Raw genomic sequence first — 18,095 nt, 5'->3', positions numbered from 1 at the left:
TGAACCGCGTCCCTGAACGGTCCATGAATGTATATGAATTTCGCGATCGTGAGTCGATCTCATTTTAAATCGAGATTATAGATTGCTCGTCGAATTTCACGTAGAGAATATACGATCTCCAATGTTGCTTTCTAGCGTACACAAAATTAAGGCGCAAGCTCTTTTGGCGAAATAAATATCTGCGACGATATATGATTTTCCTCGCGAACGGGTCAAAGTGCACCGACCTAGGTGGATCGTATAACGCTCTTTCTCCTCTTCTCCCATAGCTGTCACATGCTTTGCGCGTATATCCGTGCACGAGGTGCACCAACACTTTTCCCGCGCGGTTATCTCTCCATTTTAACGGGAAGATAAACGCAAAAGGAAAGACCTTTATAAATCCGGAGCGAATAATTGCGACTCGTCCTTTAGATCGTAAAACGCACGCTTGAATTACCACGGCAATCCCCATCGTGCGTTGTAAATTAAATATTACATCTCAAATGTATCCCCGTGGAAAACCTAATGGAGAAAATCCGTACGTTTATCGCTCTCGCGATTTACTTAATTGAATCTTTCGCGGAGGAACGAGAGGAATCTCTCTTACGATCTGTCGCGATAAGTTCTCTCGATTATCGTCCTTGAACCTTGGTAGCGGATGATTGTAGCGTGTTACCTCCGGCTAAACGAGAATTGCTGTTGAGCGTTCGCGCGACCATTATTACGATTTAATTTCTGTTTAGCAAAGAGAATCTCAAATATTCTATCAAGCTCACTATTGATTCTGTAAACTTGGCAATGATATATCGCGTATACTCCTATATATCTCTGTCGTTTTCATTATCTAGAGATATTTTTCCTTGCAATATTTGTTTACAATTGATACACAGTTAATAAATTTAAAAGTTCTACATTCTATATATACACAATTTTATTTATCGTATTTGTCATCGTATCATTATATTTCTTTTACGTATTATATTTTCCAAAGATAAACATGTACGATAATTGATACGTCAGATTTAAAACTGTGAGTAATCTCGGAATTTCTCGGATCAGAGACAATATATACTATACGCTTGACGCTTGACATATCTAATCCGTATTGACGTGAACAAGGTCGAGCGAATACTCGTCGGCCCGATAATCCGTGGCCCCTTAATTCGCGAATCACAACCGGGCCCAGACGGACCACCTGCCCGACTAGCGGTTTCGTTAAGTAAGAGTGAAAAGAGAATTCCGTCTCCTCTCTAAGACCAAATCTCTAGACGCGAGCGAGAGCGCGCGCGAGCGCGGACCTTGAACCGAAGCGCAAGCGTGATCCCATTGTTCTCTGCCGACGACCCTTCGTCCTCTCTCCGACCGAGCACTCTGGCCGATTGCTCGATTTTTATTCGGGGAGGCCCCACACCAGATCGGCCCGTGTCCTCCATTTTCGAGGACAGACGGGACGACGGGAGCCCGCCAGCGATCCACGAATATCCGCGATTCATTGTTTTCCACGTATTGGATCAGCCAACGGTTCGTTAAAGCGTACGGTGAACGCTTTGTTGTTCGATGCAATCGTGTAATCGCGATAAAAAAAGAGAGAGAGGGAGAGAAGCGTTCTTCATGAGAAAGCAAGACGAGGCTTCGCCAAGACTTTCGGTAAGGCCTACCTGAATTCGCTCGGAGGTGTGAGCGACTAATTTTGTTTCTCATCGCATGCCGAAAGCAACGACCCGTGCACTTCTCCTGCCCGATCTCTCTTTCTCTCCCTTCAAGGTTGTCTCGAGACACCAACCACCTTGTGCCACAAGCACCTGCCGACTGCTCGTGCTCTCGGCTCGCTCGTAAATACCTCGGTGTTATCGCACGCATGGTTTTACAAACTGTCGTCTCTCTTTCTATGCCGCAAAACGCGATCGAATCGACAGCACGGATTATTCGCACGAACATGTCACGCTCGATTACTAATCGCCGCCGATTATTAATCGTCGATTAATTCAGGAAAACGGAGGTGATCGATGTACTGGCTGCGCTGACCGCGATTCGAGGATAATTATTTCAAAAAGCTTCCACGATCCTTCGTAACACCGAGAATTAAGCACGCTAAATTTAATTCTACTCCTGCTAAATAAATTTTTATAAAAAAATAAATTAATAAAAAATAATAATAAAGCTAAAATTAATTCTTCTCCTGCTAAAAAAATTTTTAAAAAAAAAAAAAAAAAAAGAGGAAAAGAGGAGAAAAAAACTTATAAAATCGTACAAAAGTCGTAGCAAAGAATAGAAAGAAAAGGTCGAAACGACAGGATATTTTCTTGTAATCCGTAATCCTTTCTTGTCCCTCCTAAGAATTTCTGAGCCTATACCTGAAAAAAGAAAATTGTTTCGGAGCCCAGGCGGTGCCGAACCATGTGGCCGATGCCAATCGATGCTGAAAGCATGCGTTTTGCGTCGCTTTTCTGGCCCCAGTCGACGCATTAAACAAACTCCTCTCTTCTGTTCCGCGTCGCTCGTCGTATTTTTACGGCGCGCAACCGGTTGCGATCATTGTCGTTGCTTTGGCGACTCCCGTGGTGCGCCTCGCGCGTCCTCGCCGATATACACGCGCGGATAGACGCACCGCGGCCGCGTACCTACGTACGCGTATTCGCATGTATATATATATATATATATATATAAGCGTGTACGCGAAGCGGGGGTCCGCGGAGAGGATATTTCTTTCGATTAGGATATTTTCTTGTAATCCGTAATCCTTTCTTGTCCCTCCTAAGAATTTCTGAGCCTATACCTGAAAAAAGAAAATTGTTTCGGAGCCCAGGCGGTGCCGAACCATGTGGCCGATGCCAATCGATGCTGAAAGCATGCGTTTTGCGTCGCTTTTCTGGCCCCAGTCGACGCATTAAACAAACTCCTCTCTTCTGTTCCGCGTCGCTCGTCGTATTTTTACGGCGCGCAACCGGTTGCGATCATTGTCGTTGCTTTGGCGACTCCCGTGGTGCGCCTCGCGCGTCCTCGCCGATATACACGCGCGGATAGACGCACCGCGGCCGCGTACCTACGTACGCGTATTCGCATGTATATATATATATATATATAAGCGTGTACGCGAAGCGGGGGTCCGCGGAGAGGATATTTCTTTCGATTTCGATCGCCGGGGTGCAGCAACACCGGAGAACCGCATTGCTAGGCTCTGAGTCGACACCGGCGACGAGGACGACGACGTCGGAGGCGAATCATCTCGATACTGTTTGTAATTTTTATTCGGTATATAAATAAACCGTATTATCAAGTGAAATTGTAATATTCTATTGTTCGATTATCGAGAAGAGAGTTCGCTAAAATTGCGTATGTCAATTACGGCGCAGCGGTACGATTACATAAAGCTTTCGTGAATCGACTAACTAAACGCCATTCCGCTTTCACGTTTCTCGAGGCGATCCGAGAGAACTAATACGATATTGGCATCGAATTATCTCGCAATGCGCCCGATATTGATTGGCCGTCTAATGTCTGGTTATCCACAAAATCGCGCGGGCAGTCGCCCACACACTCGCTCGCTCGCACGCAAAAGGCAGGAGATCTCTGTGGCTACCGAAACCGCTACGATGTCGTACGTAAGATAGTTGCACAACGGGCGAAAACACACAAATAGCGTGGTTAACCGATGATAGCGCGGATAAAGAGAGTGCAGCGCCTTTCTAAATATATCTCGCGCAAAGCGAGCGCACTCGCACTCTGATCCATTCGCGGATATTGCTGTGTCTTTCTTACCGCAGACACAACACTTGTCACTTATTGGAGTTGCATCTAAATGCGCTTAACCTTGCGCGCTGATTCGGTTGACTCGCTTCATCTCGATAATATACAAGATGTATATTAGCTTATTATATTACTCTCTAGCTAAGATCTTTTACAGCCGAGACGAACAAATCTGAGTAATAAATCCAAATTCTATATTTTATTGCGTCTTAACAATATATACAAAGGCGACAACATGTTAGGACTGAAGCAAGATTTATTTGCATCCAGATGTGACAACGGAGAATCTGAACGCAAGAAACGGAAAACTCAGAAAGCGCCGGCTTTTAGAAAATACAATAGGAGAATCTTCCATAAAGCTGTTCAGTTCTAGAAACTAATAAGAAGTGAAATTTTTCGTTATTGAGGAAATGAGAAACGTCTCTTGCTGTGAGCACAGGCACTTTGGGTAGATCTTTAAGAGAAACTGTAGAAAAGAATTTGGATTTATTATTCACAAAGACAGATTATTACAAATATTATACATATTGTATATATATTATTATATATTGTATAATTATATGCAATTATTTGTGTTTTTCTAATTTAAATTAAGCCTTGCTTAATAATTAAGCTTTGCTCGAAATTTCGAGTAATATTTCTTTCTTGTTTCTATTGTGTATAATTACTTTTAACTTTATATACACTTATACATTCTGGTTTGCTCAATAAAATTATTATTATTATGTATTATTACTAATAATGATATTGATTAGATATCTATAAAAATTTCCTTAGCCGTACCTTCTTTTTTTCATATCAAATTTTGTCCAATTTTGTTTTTCTAAAATAAAATAAAATAAAATATACACACACAGATATATTAATAGATGAAATAATATATATAAAACATAAATAGAAAAATGTATATGAATTAATTAATTTTCCAGTAAACTATTGTAATTTTCGATAATTTGTTGCGCGCGTGATTCCATGTCCAAAATTTACAAAACAACAGGGGGGATACACGTATATATCATTCACCGAGATGCGTATATATCATTCATCTAAAACTGAAAAAAAAAACAAGAAAGTAAAAGAGAAAAGTAAAAAGAAAAAATGCGGGTGCCCATAGAAAAGTCGTTTTCAAATAGACTTCGATTCAATAGATTTCGTATGGAGCTGCTTTTTCTATATTTTTTTTCTACGAAACAAAACGAACAATAAACCAGACCGGAACCATAGCAAGGTCTACCAGGTACCCGTATCTCTACGCACAAATAAGAACAATGATTCAAAAATTTCCTAACGAATAAATTGCCTAACGAATGTCACAAAATATCGAACCATGTTTGGCATTTGTAAAAGAAGTTAATTAAATATATTTGTTTTTTATATAAATTCTTATATAATAACTATATTATAAATATTATATAATTCCCGAACACTTTAGAAAACGCATCTTGGCGAAGTCGTTTCAAAGAAACGTACACAATTTGCATTATTATCTCGCATGCGGTAACAAAGAAGACTCGATTACGCTCACGCAATCGATGAAAGTTTAAATCGCAGGGAGCTAAAAATATTCTTTTCTTCTTTTTTACGACGACTCATTTATATGCTTTATGTAATTATTATCTTTTGTGCCGACGGTGTATATTAAAAGCGGAAACGCGGAAGAGGGGAAGAGAGTTATTTTCTGTTCGCGACATCGAGACCCGGTGAAAATGGAAAGAGCACGATCGCGCGGCGTGGTTATTAGGCGCGTTCGCTCTCCTCTCCTCTCGCAGGTCCACGAGAGAGAAAGTCTGCCGACATCGATTACGTATAACAGTCGTCGTTGGAAGTCGAAGGTCCCCCAGCTGTTCTCTTCCGTGCGAAGCGCGATGGACCAACGCCTCCTCCTCTCACAGAGACCTTTGCGCGAACCACCGACGTAGTTCCCTACGTCGACGACTTTTGCTGCGTCACGACGACAATTTTCCACGAGTTATCTCGCGAATGTTAAAATCGCGCATCGCTCTGTCCTCGCGTAGATAAATCCGAAATATTTCGCGGCCAGTAACCCTGATACAAATAGTATAGTCAAGTCGGTCAACTTCCGATGGTCGAATATACTGTCTGCGCGAAGATCGATAACACACCGTAGAGGAGCGTCTATTTATATGTCGGCTATATTACGTCCAAGACAGCGGGGGATGTAATCTTCGATGTGCTCCAGATAAGGTCTTTACACGCGATGCCGCGACTGTCGCATGGATCGAGCATTGTACATTGAAGGAGCGCGCGTTAAAAATCTGTCGAGAGATAATTTAACGGGCGCGGCGCGTTCGACGGTACGGAATTAAATGCCGCATGAATATGCCCGATATCGATATCGACAGGTCAAAGCACGGTCTCAAATGCGACGCAAAAATTTCCGTAATTCAGTAAATTATGCACGCGCACGTAGAACGTAGGTGAGATTATTTCGGGACGTGTCCCGTGGCGATTTCAATTCCTCATTCGTTGCATGATATCCACATTTATATTCATGCGCGTCATTTATTATACATATGAAATTCCGGTGGGAGTTCAACTGCATTCTATGCCTGAATCTCCGAAATCCATAAGGTATCTAAAGTTTTTTCCTAGAGATGAGAGATAATTCGTATATACATATACATGTATTTATATATATATATACATATATATTATATACATATAGTATTTTATGCTTATGTGTATGTATATATATCCATAATATATTGTAAATATTGCATAAGTCACTTATAATTATCCGATAGTCGTTAAATATTTATCTCGGTGTTAGTGAAAAATTATGATTTTCCACGATTAATAATTATCTTTACAATGCAATTCTTCTGTTATTATTTTTTTCTGCATTTCTGTTATCTTTTCTCTTGTGAGTTGGATGTCGCCTCCATGCGCATAAATTATTGCAAGAATACGCGATAGCGCGCTATTGATCGCTCGAGATGCAGACTCAGGATGCAGGCAGCATCGATTTGACTGTGAATTTTCGTCGAATCGACGATGCACGCAGCATCGTTGCCGATGCCCATAATACGATATCCGCACCGGATGGATCATCGGTCGAGTCATGTGTTCGACGAGTTATAACGATTTAAACTGGGACATGTGCCCCGGCGACGACGGTGGGGCGAGAATGGTTCTCCGTCTGGTTGACAATAAGGGAGAGCGACCCTTGCGAGGAGGGAAACAGCTGTTGGTCGGAGGTGGAGAAGTACCGGGCAAGAAGAAAAAAAGAGGTTACCACCTGGTACCCAGCTTATGCTTACCTGAAAACCGATGCCTGCCTGTATACCTGCCTGGGCATTCTTTTGTACGATGCCCTCGGCACGCATCCATTCCCAGAGGACGGCCATGGCAGCATTCGATACACAACTGCACTCGGCACAATATACGACTTAAAATCTCTAATAACGTGACTGATGTATTTAAGATGAGCTCTAGAAAATAATTTTGGACAAAACAAAATTTTTGGAAAACAAAAGTTTTCAGAGAATTATCTTAAAAGATCTTTTGCAGAAAATCCATGATTTACATATTTTTCCCGACTATTCTTTGTTAAACTCTTCACTCCAGGTACCGCATACAACGCTTTTATGCTTAAAGATTCTATAGAAACGATACGAATATCAAAAAATAATACGTATACGTAGAGACGTCTACATAGCCGAAAAATCTAAAAAAAATTTCCCTTTTTGTATTATTATTCTATTCTTTGATAATTATTATTCAAAAAAGGTTTTATTATAAACTATTAATATAATAAACCATTTTTCTTGTCACGAGACATGCTGCGCTTGAATTCAAAGAAATATTTCAAAATTGATCAATTCCCGCATGGCCTTCATAGGCTAGACTAAAAGTCCGCCTATTTGCATAATTAATATGGATGATTTGTCAGCTTGATTTTCGTAAATAATCTTGATCTAGTCTAGATTAAGCAAGCACGCTACGGTATTGGATTGGACAGAAATGTGTTTAAAATGTAATTTGCTTGAATTTTACATAGTGTGTTACCTTAATACTGATTCATTTCCGTTTGACATTGAATATCAAATAGGGCACTTTTGCCATCTGTCGAAATACGAGAAATTTGTTATTTTCGTGACCATTACTAATTTGATGTTTTCCTGCATGTCACAGGAAATATTAGGCAGATGGCACAATCCAAGCCATTTGGAGCGCCAAACAAAAACAAATTATTCTCGAGTTATAATGGAAAATCGACTCGCCAAATTGACCTGTACAAGAGATTTTAGATTAGCTGCATAACTGATTCTCTCATATTGTTGGCTTTATTTTATCTAGAAAAGTTTTGTTAAAATATATGTTGAGAAAATCAGTCAATTTCGTGCTTTAAACATTCATCGAATTTATCGACCTTTTGTCTCTCTTTCCCGTTCTCTTTTTTTACAAAAACATTTATTACAAAAAATGGCAATGATATAATTTATAACGAACTTAAAATTAAGAGATGAGCAAATGATACACATAAAGTTTCTATAATTTAAGTTTGAACAGCACGTAAAGCGTCTTGTAACTTTTTTCTCGCAACAGCCACTCGATCTTCTTGCCTTTTTATGTCCTCATCCGCTATCGAGACCGCCTTCAACACAAAACGGAATATAATCAATTTATTGGTAATATTAATAAAACTTTATAAAGATTTGTAATATATATTGATGCAAATTATTCTGATAGTATTAATAATATATTTTTAAAATGCACTTATGGTGCCTTATTAGCGTCCGATTATTCATTTTACCTGTACAAGTGGTTGATCAGGATTGAGAAACACTCCAGGATTCTTCTCCAAAGCCATTTTCGATCCCGTTTGTCCCGTAACTGGTTGAGTAGATACATGTAAGGCAGTGGCCACACTTTGAAGCAAAGTTTCTTCCGTGATATATGGTCCCACTGGTTTTAAGTTCTTTGGCAGGTCCATCCCATCAAATTCATAACCATCAGAATCACAGGCTCGCAAACCTTCTAAACGTTTTTCCCAGAAAAGCTGAAAGGCAGAAATTTTGATTATTTATGATTAATCAATCTATTTTTTCATGCAACACGTTATTATACTAATAAAATACCACAAACTATAAAAACAAATATCATTTTCAGTACATAAAAATTATATAAAACTAGATTATTGTGTGTTTTTGTTATATAGGTTTACAATAGGCATATTTTGTTGAATACCAATTAATTTATCCAATCTAAATTCAAAGAAAGAAACATAAAATTACAAGTTTTCTCTCTATTTGCTTTCAAATATTAAGAAAATTTCCTCTCGATGTTATAATTAAGAAAATTTAATAAAATATTTAATAACACACATTTACCATTAAAAATATAACAAAAAGAAATAATTATTGACAATTTCATGATGTTCAGAGTTACCTGCTTAGGCTTATCTTGGGAGCCATATTTGCCGTCAGTTTTATCGGCTCCTTCCTAAGGCAATGATTTGACAGTTGTATCATGTAAATTTACAAGAACAGTTAACGAAGAATATTATAAGCAAATGGATATAAACAAAGTGCGTCTCGCAAACATAATACAAGGATTAAAAATCTTTCCACACATAAAAAAATTTTAGCAGATATATTTACAAATGTATAATAATTATTAGATGTCATATATATGAGTAACCCGTACATGTGAATAGATGAAATAAAAGAATGTAATAAAAGATGTAATAAAAGAATTTGGCTTATTGATACATCACACTAATCCACAGTCCACTTAGCGTACAAACAAATCTACAATCATATAAACTAACCTGTTTTGGTTTCTCTTGAATGCCATGTTTAATATCTTTCACTTTTCCTTCCTGTGTCTTATAAATAGTCACCGGTTGCTTAAAAATCGACGCCGTTTGTCTAATCGGTGGTACCAATGAAGAGTCATTTCTAGCCCGGCTGAAAAAAGAAAAGTCGTCAGTTTACAGAAGATATTAGTTGTCATCGGAGGTTAGGACCCCTTACAACTCAAACTCATTCATTCGCGCAAGAAATTTTTCAGTTTTACGAATATTTAAGAATCTGCGAATCGTACAGTTTCACACAAGATCGAATAAAGTTTCTTTGCGAAATAATTTTATTCAATCTACCCGTAATAATAATCCTTCCCCGTGGATGTCAACTGATTCTGGCTCTTCCTCGACGGTTCTTCTCGTGTGTGCCAATTAATTGGCAACGCCGAAGGGTATTTCTTCTTCTCCACGGACATATTCATCGTGAATATTTGTCTTCAACGTACACGCTTGCCAAAAATTCTATAATTCCAAGTTTATGTATATTATGTTTACTGTGCCTTTACTGTCAGCCATATTGAAGCGCGCGTCTGCAGTGCCATCGAGGATGTGTTCGAAAATCCTACCCGTAGGGTAAAGTAGTGTTTAATTGACCAATCAGGATAAAAGGCACAGTTTTTTTTGTCCTGGTTGATAATTTCAATACTACTTTACCTCGCGAGTAGAATTTTTGAATGCACTCCGATAATACAACGATTGATTTTAGAGAGGTAGTACATTTTCCATTCACAGAATGCATCAGAATGCACGTGCATCCTACCCGTAGGGTAAAGTAGTGTTTAATTGACCAATCAGGATAAAAGGCACAGTTTTTTTTGTCCTGGTTGATAATTTCAATACTACTTTACCTCGCGAGTAGGATTTTTGAATGCACTCCGATAATACGATTGATTTTAGAGAGGTAGTACATTTTCCATTCACAGAATGCATCAGAATGCACGTGCAGTCACGCCGCTTACGTGTTCATTCAGTATGCGAGTTCAATGAACGGATAGTTATATCTGTGCCGTATGAAGCAAAATCAAATTTTTAATGCTAACATTTTGTTCAATACCATACATTCGAGCAAATTCCATTTATCTCAGAAACGTTCTTGAATTCGATTTCTTTCTCTTGTAAGATCATCGTAAAGATCGTGTTATCGGTATTGATAAAATTGTAGATCCTTTTCAAGATTGTTCTAAATAGCTTCATCTTTGAAGATACAATCGCGTCCCTAAAGTTTTTCTAGCAATATTCTTGAATAACATCAATATATCTTGATCAATAGAGAATCATCGGTATGTTGCTGCATAATTTTTATCGGCAAATTTTTCGAAAATAGAAACTCAAAATATCAAGTTTTAAAGTGAGATACTGCTGTAACTTTTTTCTAGCATGTCGGATCATAAAGCATTCGATTGATGATAGGATCGATGGAATGGGAATCGGCGAACATAATGATGTCAATCCTTGTATATAGATATAGAGGATTTAATTGCCGAAAGAAACAATTTTCGCGTAGCTATAGGAACAACTTGAACAGTGCTTGGAAAAAGATTAACGCTTTTTGTCTTCCGTTTATTACGAACGTATATTTTTTTTCTCCCACGGCGGCTTTCGTACGCTTTTCACGGAGTGCAAAATGCGAGCACGGAGACGCAATTAAACATATATATATATAGGTATACATATATATGTATACGATACGAAAAGGGGGACGGGGAAGAAAGGGGGGAGAGGGGCACAATCATTATCGCGGCTATGCGATTCCTTTGTCTCGCGTAATGCTTCTCTTTTTTTTCCCACAGTGCGTGTGTTATTCTCAACTGTAAAAGAATATCAATTCTGTACAAGTCAATGAGTTAGAGATAATTAACTATTGAGTCTTCTTGAGGTATCGTTGTTTCTATTGGTCTATATGATCGGAGCTGTGCTCGTCCAAAATCGAATCTCGTTCATTGATTCGTCAGTCTGCGTATCGTTAAACGGCACGTGTGTGGAACGTTATTATGTCCTGCAAAGTTTTTATTCGTCTATTAAGGTTTTTATCGCGGCAGTATTGTATTTGCGGAATTGAATTTCGGACGATCACAGCGATGTCAACATGTTATGTGCCTTCCTGTAACAAAATATAAATCTCCATTACGCATCACTCGCTTTCACCATACAGTTTCCGAATAATAATGCGCTAGCTAGTACCCTAAGTCCAGACGCACTTCTGGCTTTATAAACTGCACCGAAGAGTAGTGTAAGAGTTGCTCAAATGTGTCTCTCGCCTCGTTTTATGTCGCCTCGTCGTTGCAGTCGATGTAGACGGGCACGTGGTCGATCACGCTCGACCGGATGGTTAAGCCTAGGGTCATGATGAATAGTCACAAAAATACTTTATCGAATATTCTGCAAAATCCGTCCACGAACGTGGTCCGCTCGCTCGTGTATGTATGTAAGTGCGTGTATGTGTGTGGGAGTGTGTACTTACGCACATATCCGTGTGCGTGGTATATGTATATGCCTATTATGGCAGTCAAGACAATGTACATTATATCAAGAATCCACGCGCATACGGGCGCAACTTATAGAGTTTCTATTTGTATTCGATACCGCTTGTGTGATAGCCGTATGAAAGCCAGTTTCCTAATTAATACGCGTAATTACCGCAAAAGATCAAAAAGTATCTTTCGCCGTTTTTATTTTTTATTTTTTTTTCTGCTCATCGATGTTTTTTCTCCTTTTTTTTTTTTTTTTTTTTTTTTTTTTTTTTATCACTGTCTCCATTCGCGCGACACGTTTATAAAATCTCAATTACAATAAAGTCTTAACGGCAGACGCAACAGTGCCATATAATTATGAAAGAATCGTTATTTAAAACTGAAAGTGTAATAAGTACAAATTATTTCTCTTGTCGGTGGTAGAAATGTCAAAGATCACATTATTGGCTTCGATGCCGATGAACATGCGCGTTGATGTACGTTCAACACTGTTAGCGTGATCGATGCTTATCGATTTCTCATAGCCCTACAATTCCTCCGCTACATGACGTAAACAGTCTGTCTACATGTGTGCTCAATATATTATGTATAATTCTGCGACACAACATACACATCCCTATTTTGACAAGTCTACGACACTAGAACAGCATTCCGTACGTATTCAGGTATTTCACCGCGGTGTACATACATTTCGTCGTTACTGCATGAGAACGATCTCGTTTGACGAAACGCGCTCGATTCCTCGCTCCATTTCCCCTCGCAATCGCGCACGCACAAAAGAACCTAATTGTAATGACTCTATATTACATCAGTAACATATTACACAAGCGATTTCATATCGCCTCCCACGTTAAATACAGTCGGAGGGTACTTACACGCATTTGTTCCTGTCATATTTCATTCGCTTCATACTACTTACGATCATAGACTCTATACAATTTTATACAGCTAGACGCCATAAATCCTCCATCATAAATCAATCACACTGAGTGTCACGAAAAACTTTAATCAATGTTGCGTAACTTTTATATATAATTATATATCTCCATAATGTTTTTACATACCATTTCCTGGTAATTTGACTATTTTAAGAACTCATTACCAGAAACGTGGTATTTAACTCGGATTCCTGTTGAATATAGCGACCATAGTACATCGACCAAGTCTTGTCAAATTAATTCAATTACTTCGCCGTACAACTTCTTGAAATACAAGTCACATTTCGCATACAAGAAATTAATTTTCTTTTTTCAATTCCTCTGTCATAAATCGATCACACTGAGTGTCACAAGAAACGTTAATCGATGTTGCGTAAGTGTTCAAATGTATCGTCGAGTCAACGTGTGGTTCAATATATCACTTCATAGACGGTGGCTTTCTTGTCGCCGGATCCTGTCACGATGTACTTATCGTCCGTAGAAATATCGCAGCTGAGCACCGAGGATGACTCTTTCGACTGAAAAAAAGTAAAATGGAAACGCTTAGAATATTACATCTTGTGAAATGAGAGATAATAATAGATCGTATACGCAAAGTATAGATTAAAAAAAGATTAACAATTTTAAAAATAACTAACCTGGAAAATCGAGGCCCCGTACGGCGTGCGCCACGCATTAAGTAAATTGTCTTTGCCAGTGGAGACGAACCATTTGCCACACGAAGCGAAGCGTAACGACAACACGCAAGACTCGTGCAGATGCAGCTGATACTTGTCTGGTTTTGTGGCGTGGAGTACCTCGACATTCGAATTTTCCATACCCACGGCCAACCATTCGCCCGTCGGGCAATATCCCAAGGAGAATATCTGAGACGTGAAGTCGTGCTGCTGGAGTTGCCTGCCTTCCCGGAGGTCCCAGGAGCGCACGGTGTTGTCCAGACCGCCTGTCCAGAGTTTCGAGCCATCGGCGGAGATATCGATGCACGAGGCGCCGTCCGTGTGACCTTGGAATTGTCTAACCAATGTCTGATTCTGCAGATCCCACACGGCGATGTTGCCATCGCTACAGCAGCTGAAGCAAACCTTCGAGTCCGGCGATATAGCTAAGGCGTAACACGCCGGAGCAGAGGAGGTCAATTCGGCCTTGATTCTTGGCGTCGGGCTCGCCAAATCCCAGATGCTAAGATTACTCGCCTCGCCGCCCACAATCAGCGTTCTACCATCAGGCAGCAGTTTCACCGACCTAATGATATCGAACAACGAGCATTGTATTACTAACGTTAATCTCGTTAAATACCGCCACTTATGCACGCTTTTAAATAATTATTACCTTCGCGCGCGTTGATACGCGAGGATGGGGAGGAGGAAAGGAGGGAGGTAAATGCATACGGAAAATGTACGCGGTAAATCGATGCCGCGTTGCTTCGACGAATGATATACAGCCGGCGGACACGACTAAATGTCATCCAGAATTCAGTCGGAAATTAATTACATCGACCGCGGTTGGTAGTTAATGTGTGTCACGAACTGCGAATGAAGACACGTGTTACCCCATCACTGACCTGATGTAGTTGTCCCGTTGCAAGCAATCGAGCTGGGAGACTGGCTTCGCGCTACCGCTACCGCCCTGACTGATGTCCCACACCTTCACGCAGCCCTTGCCACCGGTATAGACATACTTGGTTGGATTCGAGATTGTCACGGCGCAGACCACCTCGCCGTGAGTGAGCGTGTTTATTTGACGCGCATGACGTGGTATGCCCGGGCCAATGAGTGCGTCCTGCGGAAACGGCACCGGCTGCATCTGGCCTTCGCTAGACACGTGAAAACTGTACGCACTGCTATGAAAAAAAAAAAAAAAAGATTTTCCCATGAAAATTGCGATATATATATACTAACAAGATGACGCAAGACTCGTGCAGATGCAGCTGATACTTGTCTGGTTTTGTGGCGTGGAGTACCTCGACATTCGAATTTTCCATACCCACGGCCAACCATTCGCCCGTCGGGCAATATCCCAAGGAGAATATCTGAGACGTGAAGTCGTGCTGCTGGAGTTGCCTGCCTTCCCGGAGGTCCCAGGAGCGCACGGTGTTGTCCAGACCGCCTGTCCAGAGTTTCGAGCCATCGGCGGAGATATCGATGCACGAGGCGCCGTCCGTGTGACCTTGGAATTGTCTAACCAATGTCTGATTCTGCAGATCCCACACGGCGATGTTGCCATCGCTACAGCAGCTGAAGCAAACCTTCGAGTCCGGCGATATAGCTAAGGCGTAACACGCCGGAGCAGAGGAGGTCAATTCGGCCTTGATTCTTGGCGTCGGGCTCGCCAAATCCCAGATGCTAAGATTACTCGCCTCGCCGCCCACAATCAGCGTTCTACCATCAGGCAGCAGTTTCACCGACCTAATGATATCGAACAACGAGCATTGTATTACTAACGTTAATCTCGTTAAATACCGCCACTTATGCACGCTTTTAAATAATTATTACCTTCGCGCGCGTTGATACGCGAGGATGGGGAGGAGGAAAGGAGGGAGGTAAATGCATACGGAAAATGTACGCGGTAAATCGATGCCGCGTTGCTTCGACGAATGATATACAGCCGGCGGACACGACTAAATGTCATCCAGAATTCAGTCGGAAATTAATTACATCGACCGCGGTTGGTAGTTAATGTGTGTCACGAACTGCGAATGAAGACACGTGTTACCCCATCACTGACCTGATGTAGTTGTCCCGTTGCAAGCAATCGAGCTGGGAGACTGGCTTCGCGCTACCGCTACCGCCCTGACTGATGTCCCACACCTTCACGCAGCCCTTGCCACCGGTATAGACATACTTGGTTGGATTCGAGATTGTCACGGCGCAGACCACCTCGCCGTGAGTGAGCGTGTTTATTTGACGCGCATGACGTTGTATGCCCGGGCCAATGAGTGCGTCCTGCGGAAACGGCACCGGCTGCATCTGGCCTTCGCTAGACACGTGAAAACTGTACGCACTGCTATGAAAAAAAAAAAAAAAAAGATTTTCCCATGAAAATTGCGATATATATATACTAACAAGATGATGTAAAAAAAGAGTAAGACAAATGGCAAATTGTTAAAAAGGAAAAACACTCACGGCTTGCCGCCGGGAGGCACGCCGAGCGGTCCGAGCGGCGCTCTCATGCTGGCGTGGGGATCGTAGAGCTGTTGAAGAGGTGGTCTCGCAGGGTAGCCGTTGAGCGCCGCCGGTGGATAGCCCAGCATGTCCACGTGAGGTCCCGCTGGCGGATGATGCGGTGGAGGATAATGCGGAGGATAAGGACCGACCACCGAGGCCGAGACCAGCGGTTTGCTAGAACTCGATGGTTTCAGGCCACCGGAACCAGAACTGCTACCACCTACGATATCGTAAACCAACCTGGTTATTTTCTCTCCACGCTCTTCTCCATTTTTTTTTTGTACTTTCATCAGTTACTAATGAATCGATACCGACCTGCCGACGTGGGTGTAACCGGTTTCGAAATCGGCGTCGTCGGTTTTTCGCGTTCCTCCATTTTCTTGGCCGAAGGAGTGCTCGCGTTACTACTGGTACCGCTTCTAGGCGACGGCGGTGGTACCTCCTTCTTTACCTGACCACTTAGAGGTACCGAAGACGGGCCTAGCTTGTCGAGACCATTTTCCCTCGGCGACGCGGTGCCGTTCGCCGCTGGACTGGTCGGACCCTCGCTCGCATCGTCGACCACCAGGTCTTGGTCGCTCTTTTCACCATCGCTTTGCTGTCGGGGAGAATACGCACGGCTTTATTAAGGCAGATCGCGAATCACGAATCGTGGAACACTAATCTTGGATACTTACATGGCCTATGTCCTTGTCGTGCTCCTTCTTCATCTTCTTCCCCAAAATATGTTCGTGCTGCGGATCGGGCGTACTGCGCGGCCTGTATTTCTCTCGCTCCGCGGGCGATATCGAATTTCTCTGCAACACAGACAATCAATATTCAGCGTTAACATCAGCGGGGTTTTTAGCAAAGCCGTTCGACAAGAACGCGTTACGATTTTTATAAAATCTCTTATCGACGCGAGAGAGATACTGCGATCCGCTCTCTCGTCTCACGCGATTAATCCGATTACGGAGATTTGCAGGATTTATTCGTCCAAGATTTTTTTACGGCCGCGCGATTTCACCTCCTCGATAGATCTCCACGGAAATCGTATCGGGAACGAAGGACTTCTTGCGGCCAAGGGGATGGTCGACGGATGGGAGGGTAGAACGACTAAATTCCTTCCTTCCTCTTTCACGATTAAATAAAACGACTTTCCTGTCGGATGGGTGGAAGAGGTATCGACGGAATTACTTATCCCTCGGCCCGTTCGACCTCCATTCGCTCCGAAGTGAACGAAGAATAATAGGACGGATCTCTTAGAGTTCTGTTTTTTTCTATCTTATTATGCGAGAGTAGCGAGAGAAACATCAGCACATGACCGTTTACGAGAGCAGATAAATATACTAGATGTCCCGAGCTCTTTACGCATTTTGTTTACGACCACGACGGGAATGCAAAGAGAGAGAAAGAAGAGTACGGGACAGATTATACACGCAAAAAAGAGAACAGAATTCTAAGCGTTTGTTCCATGTTTAGATACAATCTTAAATCACAATAAACTGATTCGAACGATCGTACAAAAAAAATGATACACTTTAATTATCGAAAAAAATATGAATAAGAATATTAGAAGTGCATTGCTTTAACATAATATTTCAATCAAGTATACACTTTACTCATTTCTTTTTTAGTTTATCGTTGTTTTTTTCAATATAATTGTGCTCTGGTACTCAATTAAAACAAAATATTTTTTCTCGGATAAAGATCTAATTAATGAAGTTTTATTGTGAAAATATTTTTAATATAAATACAAAATAAAAATTAAGTAGACATATTTAACTTGTTAAAACTCTTCATTTTCTCGCGCACGTTAAATAAAATTATTATTATTATTATTGTTATTGTTATCTATTATTATTATATAATAAGCAATACACGTATATTGCTTATCAATATTGTATCTTGATCTTTATTTCTCGGCATGATAAAATAAAATAAAGGGGAAAATCATCAACTGACAATTTTCATAAAATAGGGAAAG

The 18,095-nt window shown here is 40.9% G+C and overlaps 2 protein-coding genes and 1 long non-coding RNA gene across 3 annotated transcripts in view; all 3 read right to left on the bottom strand.

The window, feature by feature from the left end:
• Positions 1-7,714: 7,714 nt before the first annotated feature.
• On the bottom strand, positions 7,715-10,113 carry LOC115237575 (methyl-CpG-binding domain protein 3). The gene is made up of 5 exons (XM_029810709.1): positions 9,854-10,113; positions 9,524-9,662; positions 9,142-9,195; positions 8,507-8,752; positions 7,715-8,347 (listed from the first exon to the last, which is right to left on the bottom strand). Exons 1-5 carry the CDS (start codon positions 9,976-9,978, stop codon positions 8,249-8,251), a joined length of 663 nt encoding a protein of 220 aa, XP_029666569.1. The 5' UTR covers positions 9,979-10,113; the 3' UTR covers positions 7,715-8,248.
• Positions 10,114-11,013: 900 nt separating this feature from the next.
• On the bottom strand, positions 11,014-12,235 carry LOC115237532. The gene is made up of 2 exons (XR_003884355.1): positions 11,738-12,235; positions 11,014-11,657 (listed from the first exon to the last, which is right to left on the bottom strand). It is a non-coding gene; the product is annotated as an uncharacterized LOC115237532 (long non-coding RNA).
• A 34-nt stretch (positions 12,236-12,269) lies between these two features.
• Positions 12,270-18,095, bottom strand: part of LOC115237531 (protein groucho-like) — a 102,134-nt gene continuing 96,308 nt past the window's right edge. The window contains exons 8-13 of the mRNA XM_029810630.1: positions 16,807-16,926; positions 16,445-16,727; positions 16,088-16,349; positions 14,527-14,805; positions 13,604-14,207; positions 12,270-13,483 (exon numbers count right to left, since the gene is read on the bottom strand). Of these exons, the coding sequence (XP_029666490.1) occupies positions 13,376-13,483; positions 13,604-14,207; positions 14,527-14,805; positions 16,088-16,349; positions 16,445-16,727; positions 16,807-16,926 (1,656 nt within the window). The 3' untranslated portion in view covers positions 12,270-13,375. The remainder of the gene's footprint in view (positions 13,484-13,603; positions 14,208-14,526; positions 14,806-16,087; positions 16,350-16,444; positions 16,728-16,806; positions 16,927-18,095) is intronic.

Source organism: Formica exsecta, unplaced genomic scaffold (genome assembly GCF_003651465.1).
Source record: "Formica exsecta isolate Colony F162 unplaced genomic scaffold, ASM365146v1 scaffold3, whole genome shotgun sequence".
Classification (NCBI taxonomy): Eukaryota; Metazoa; Arthropoda; class Insecta; order Hymenoptera; family Formicidae; genus Formica; species Formica exsecta.
The sequence above is the reverse complement of the archived record's forward strand: the minus strand, read 5'-3'. Positions and strand labels throughout refer to the sequence as shown.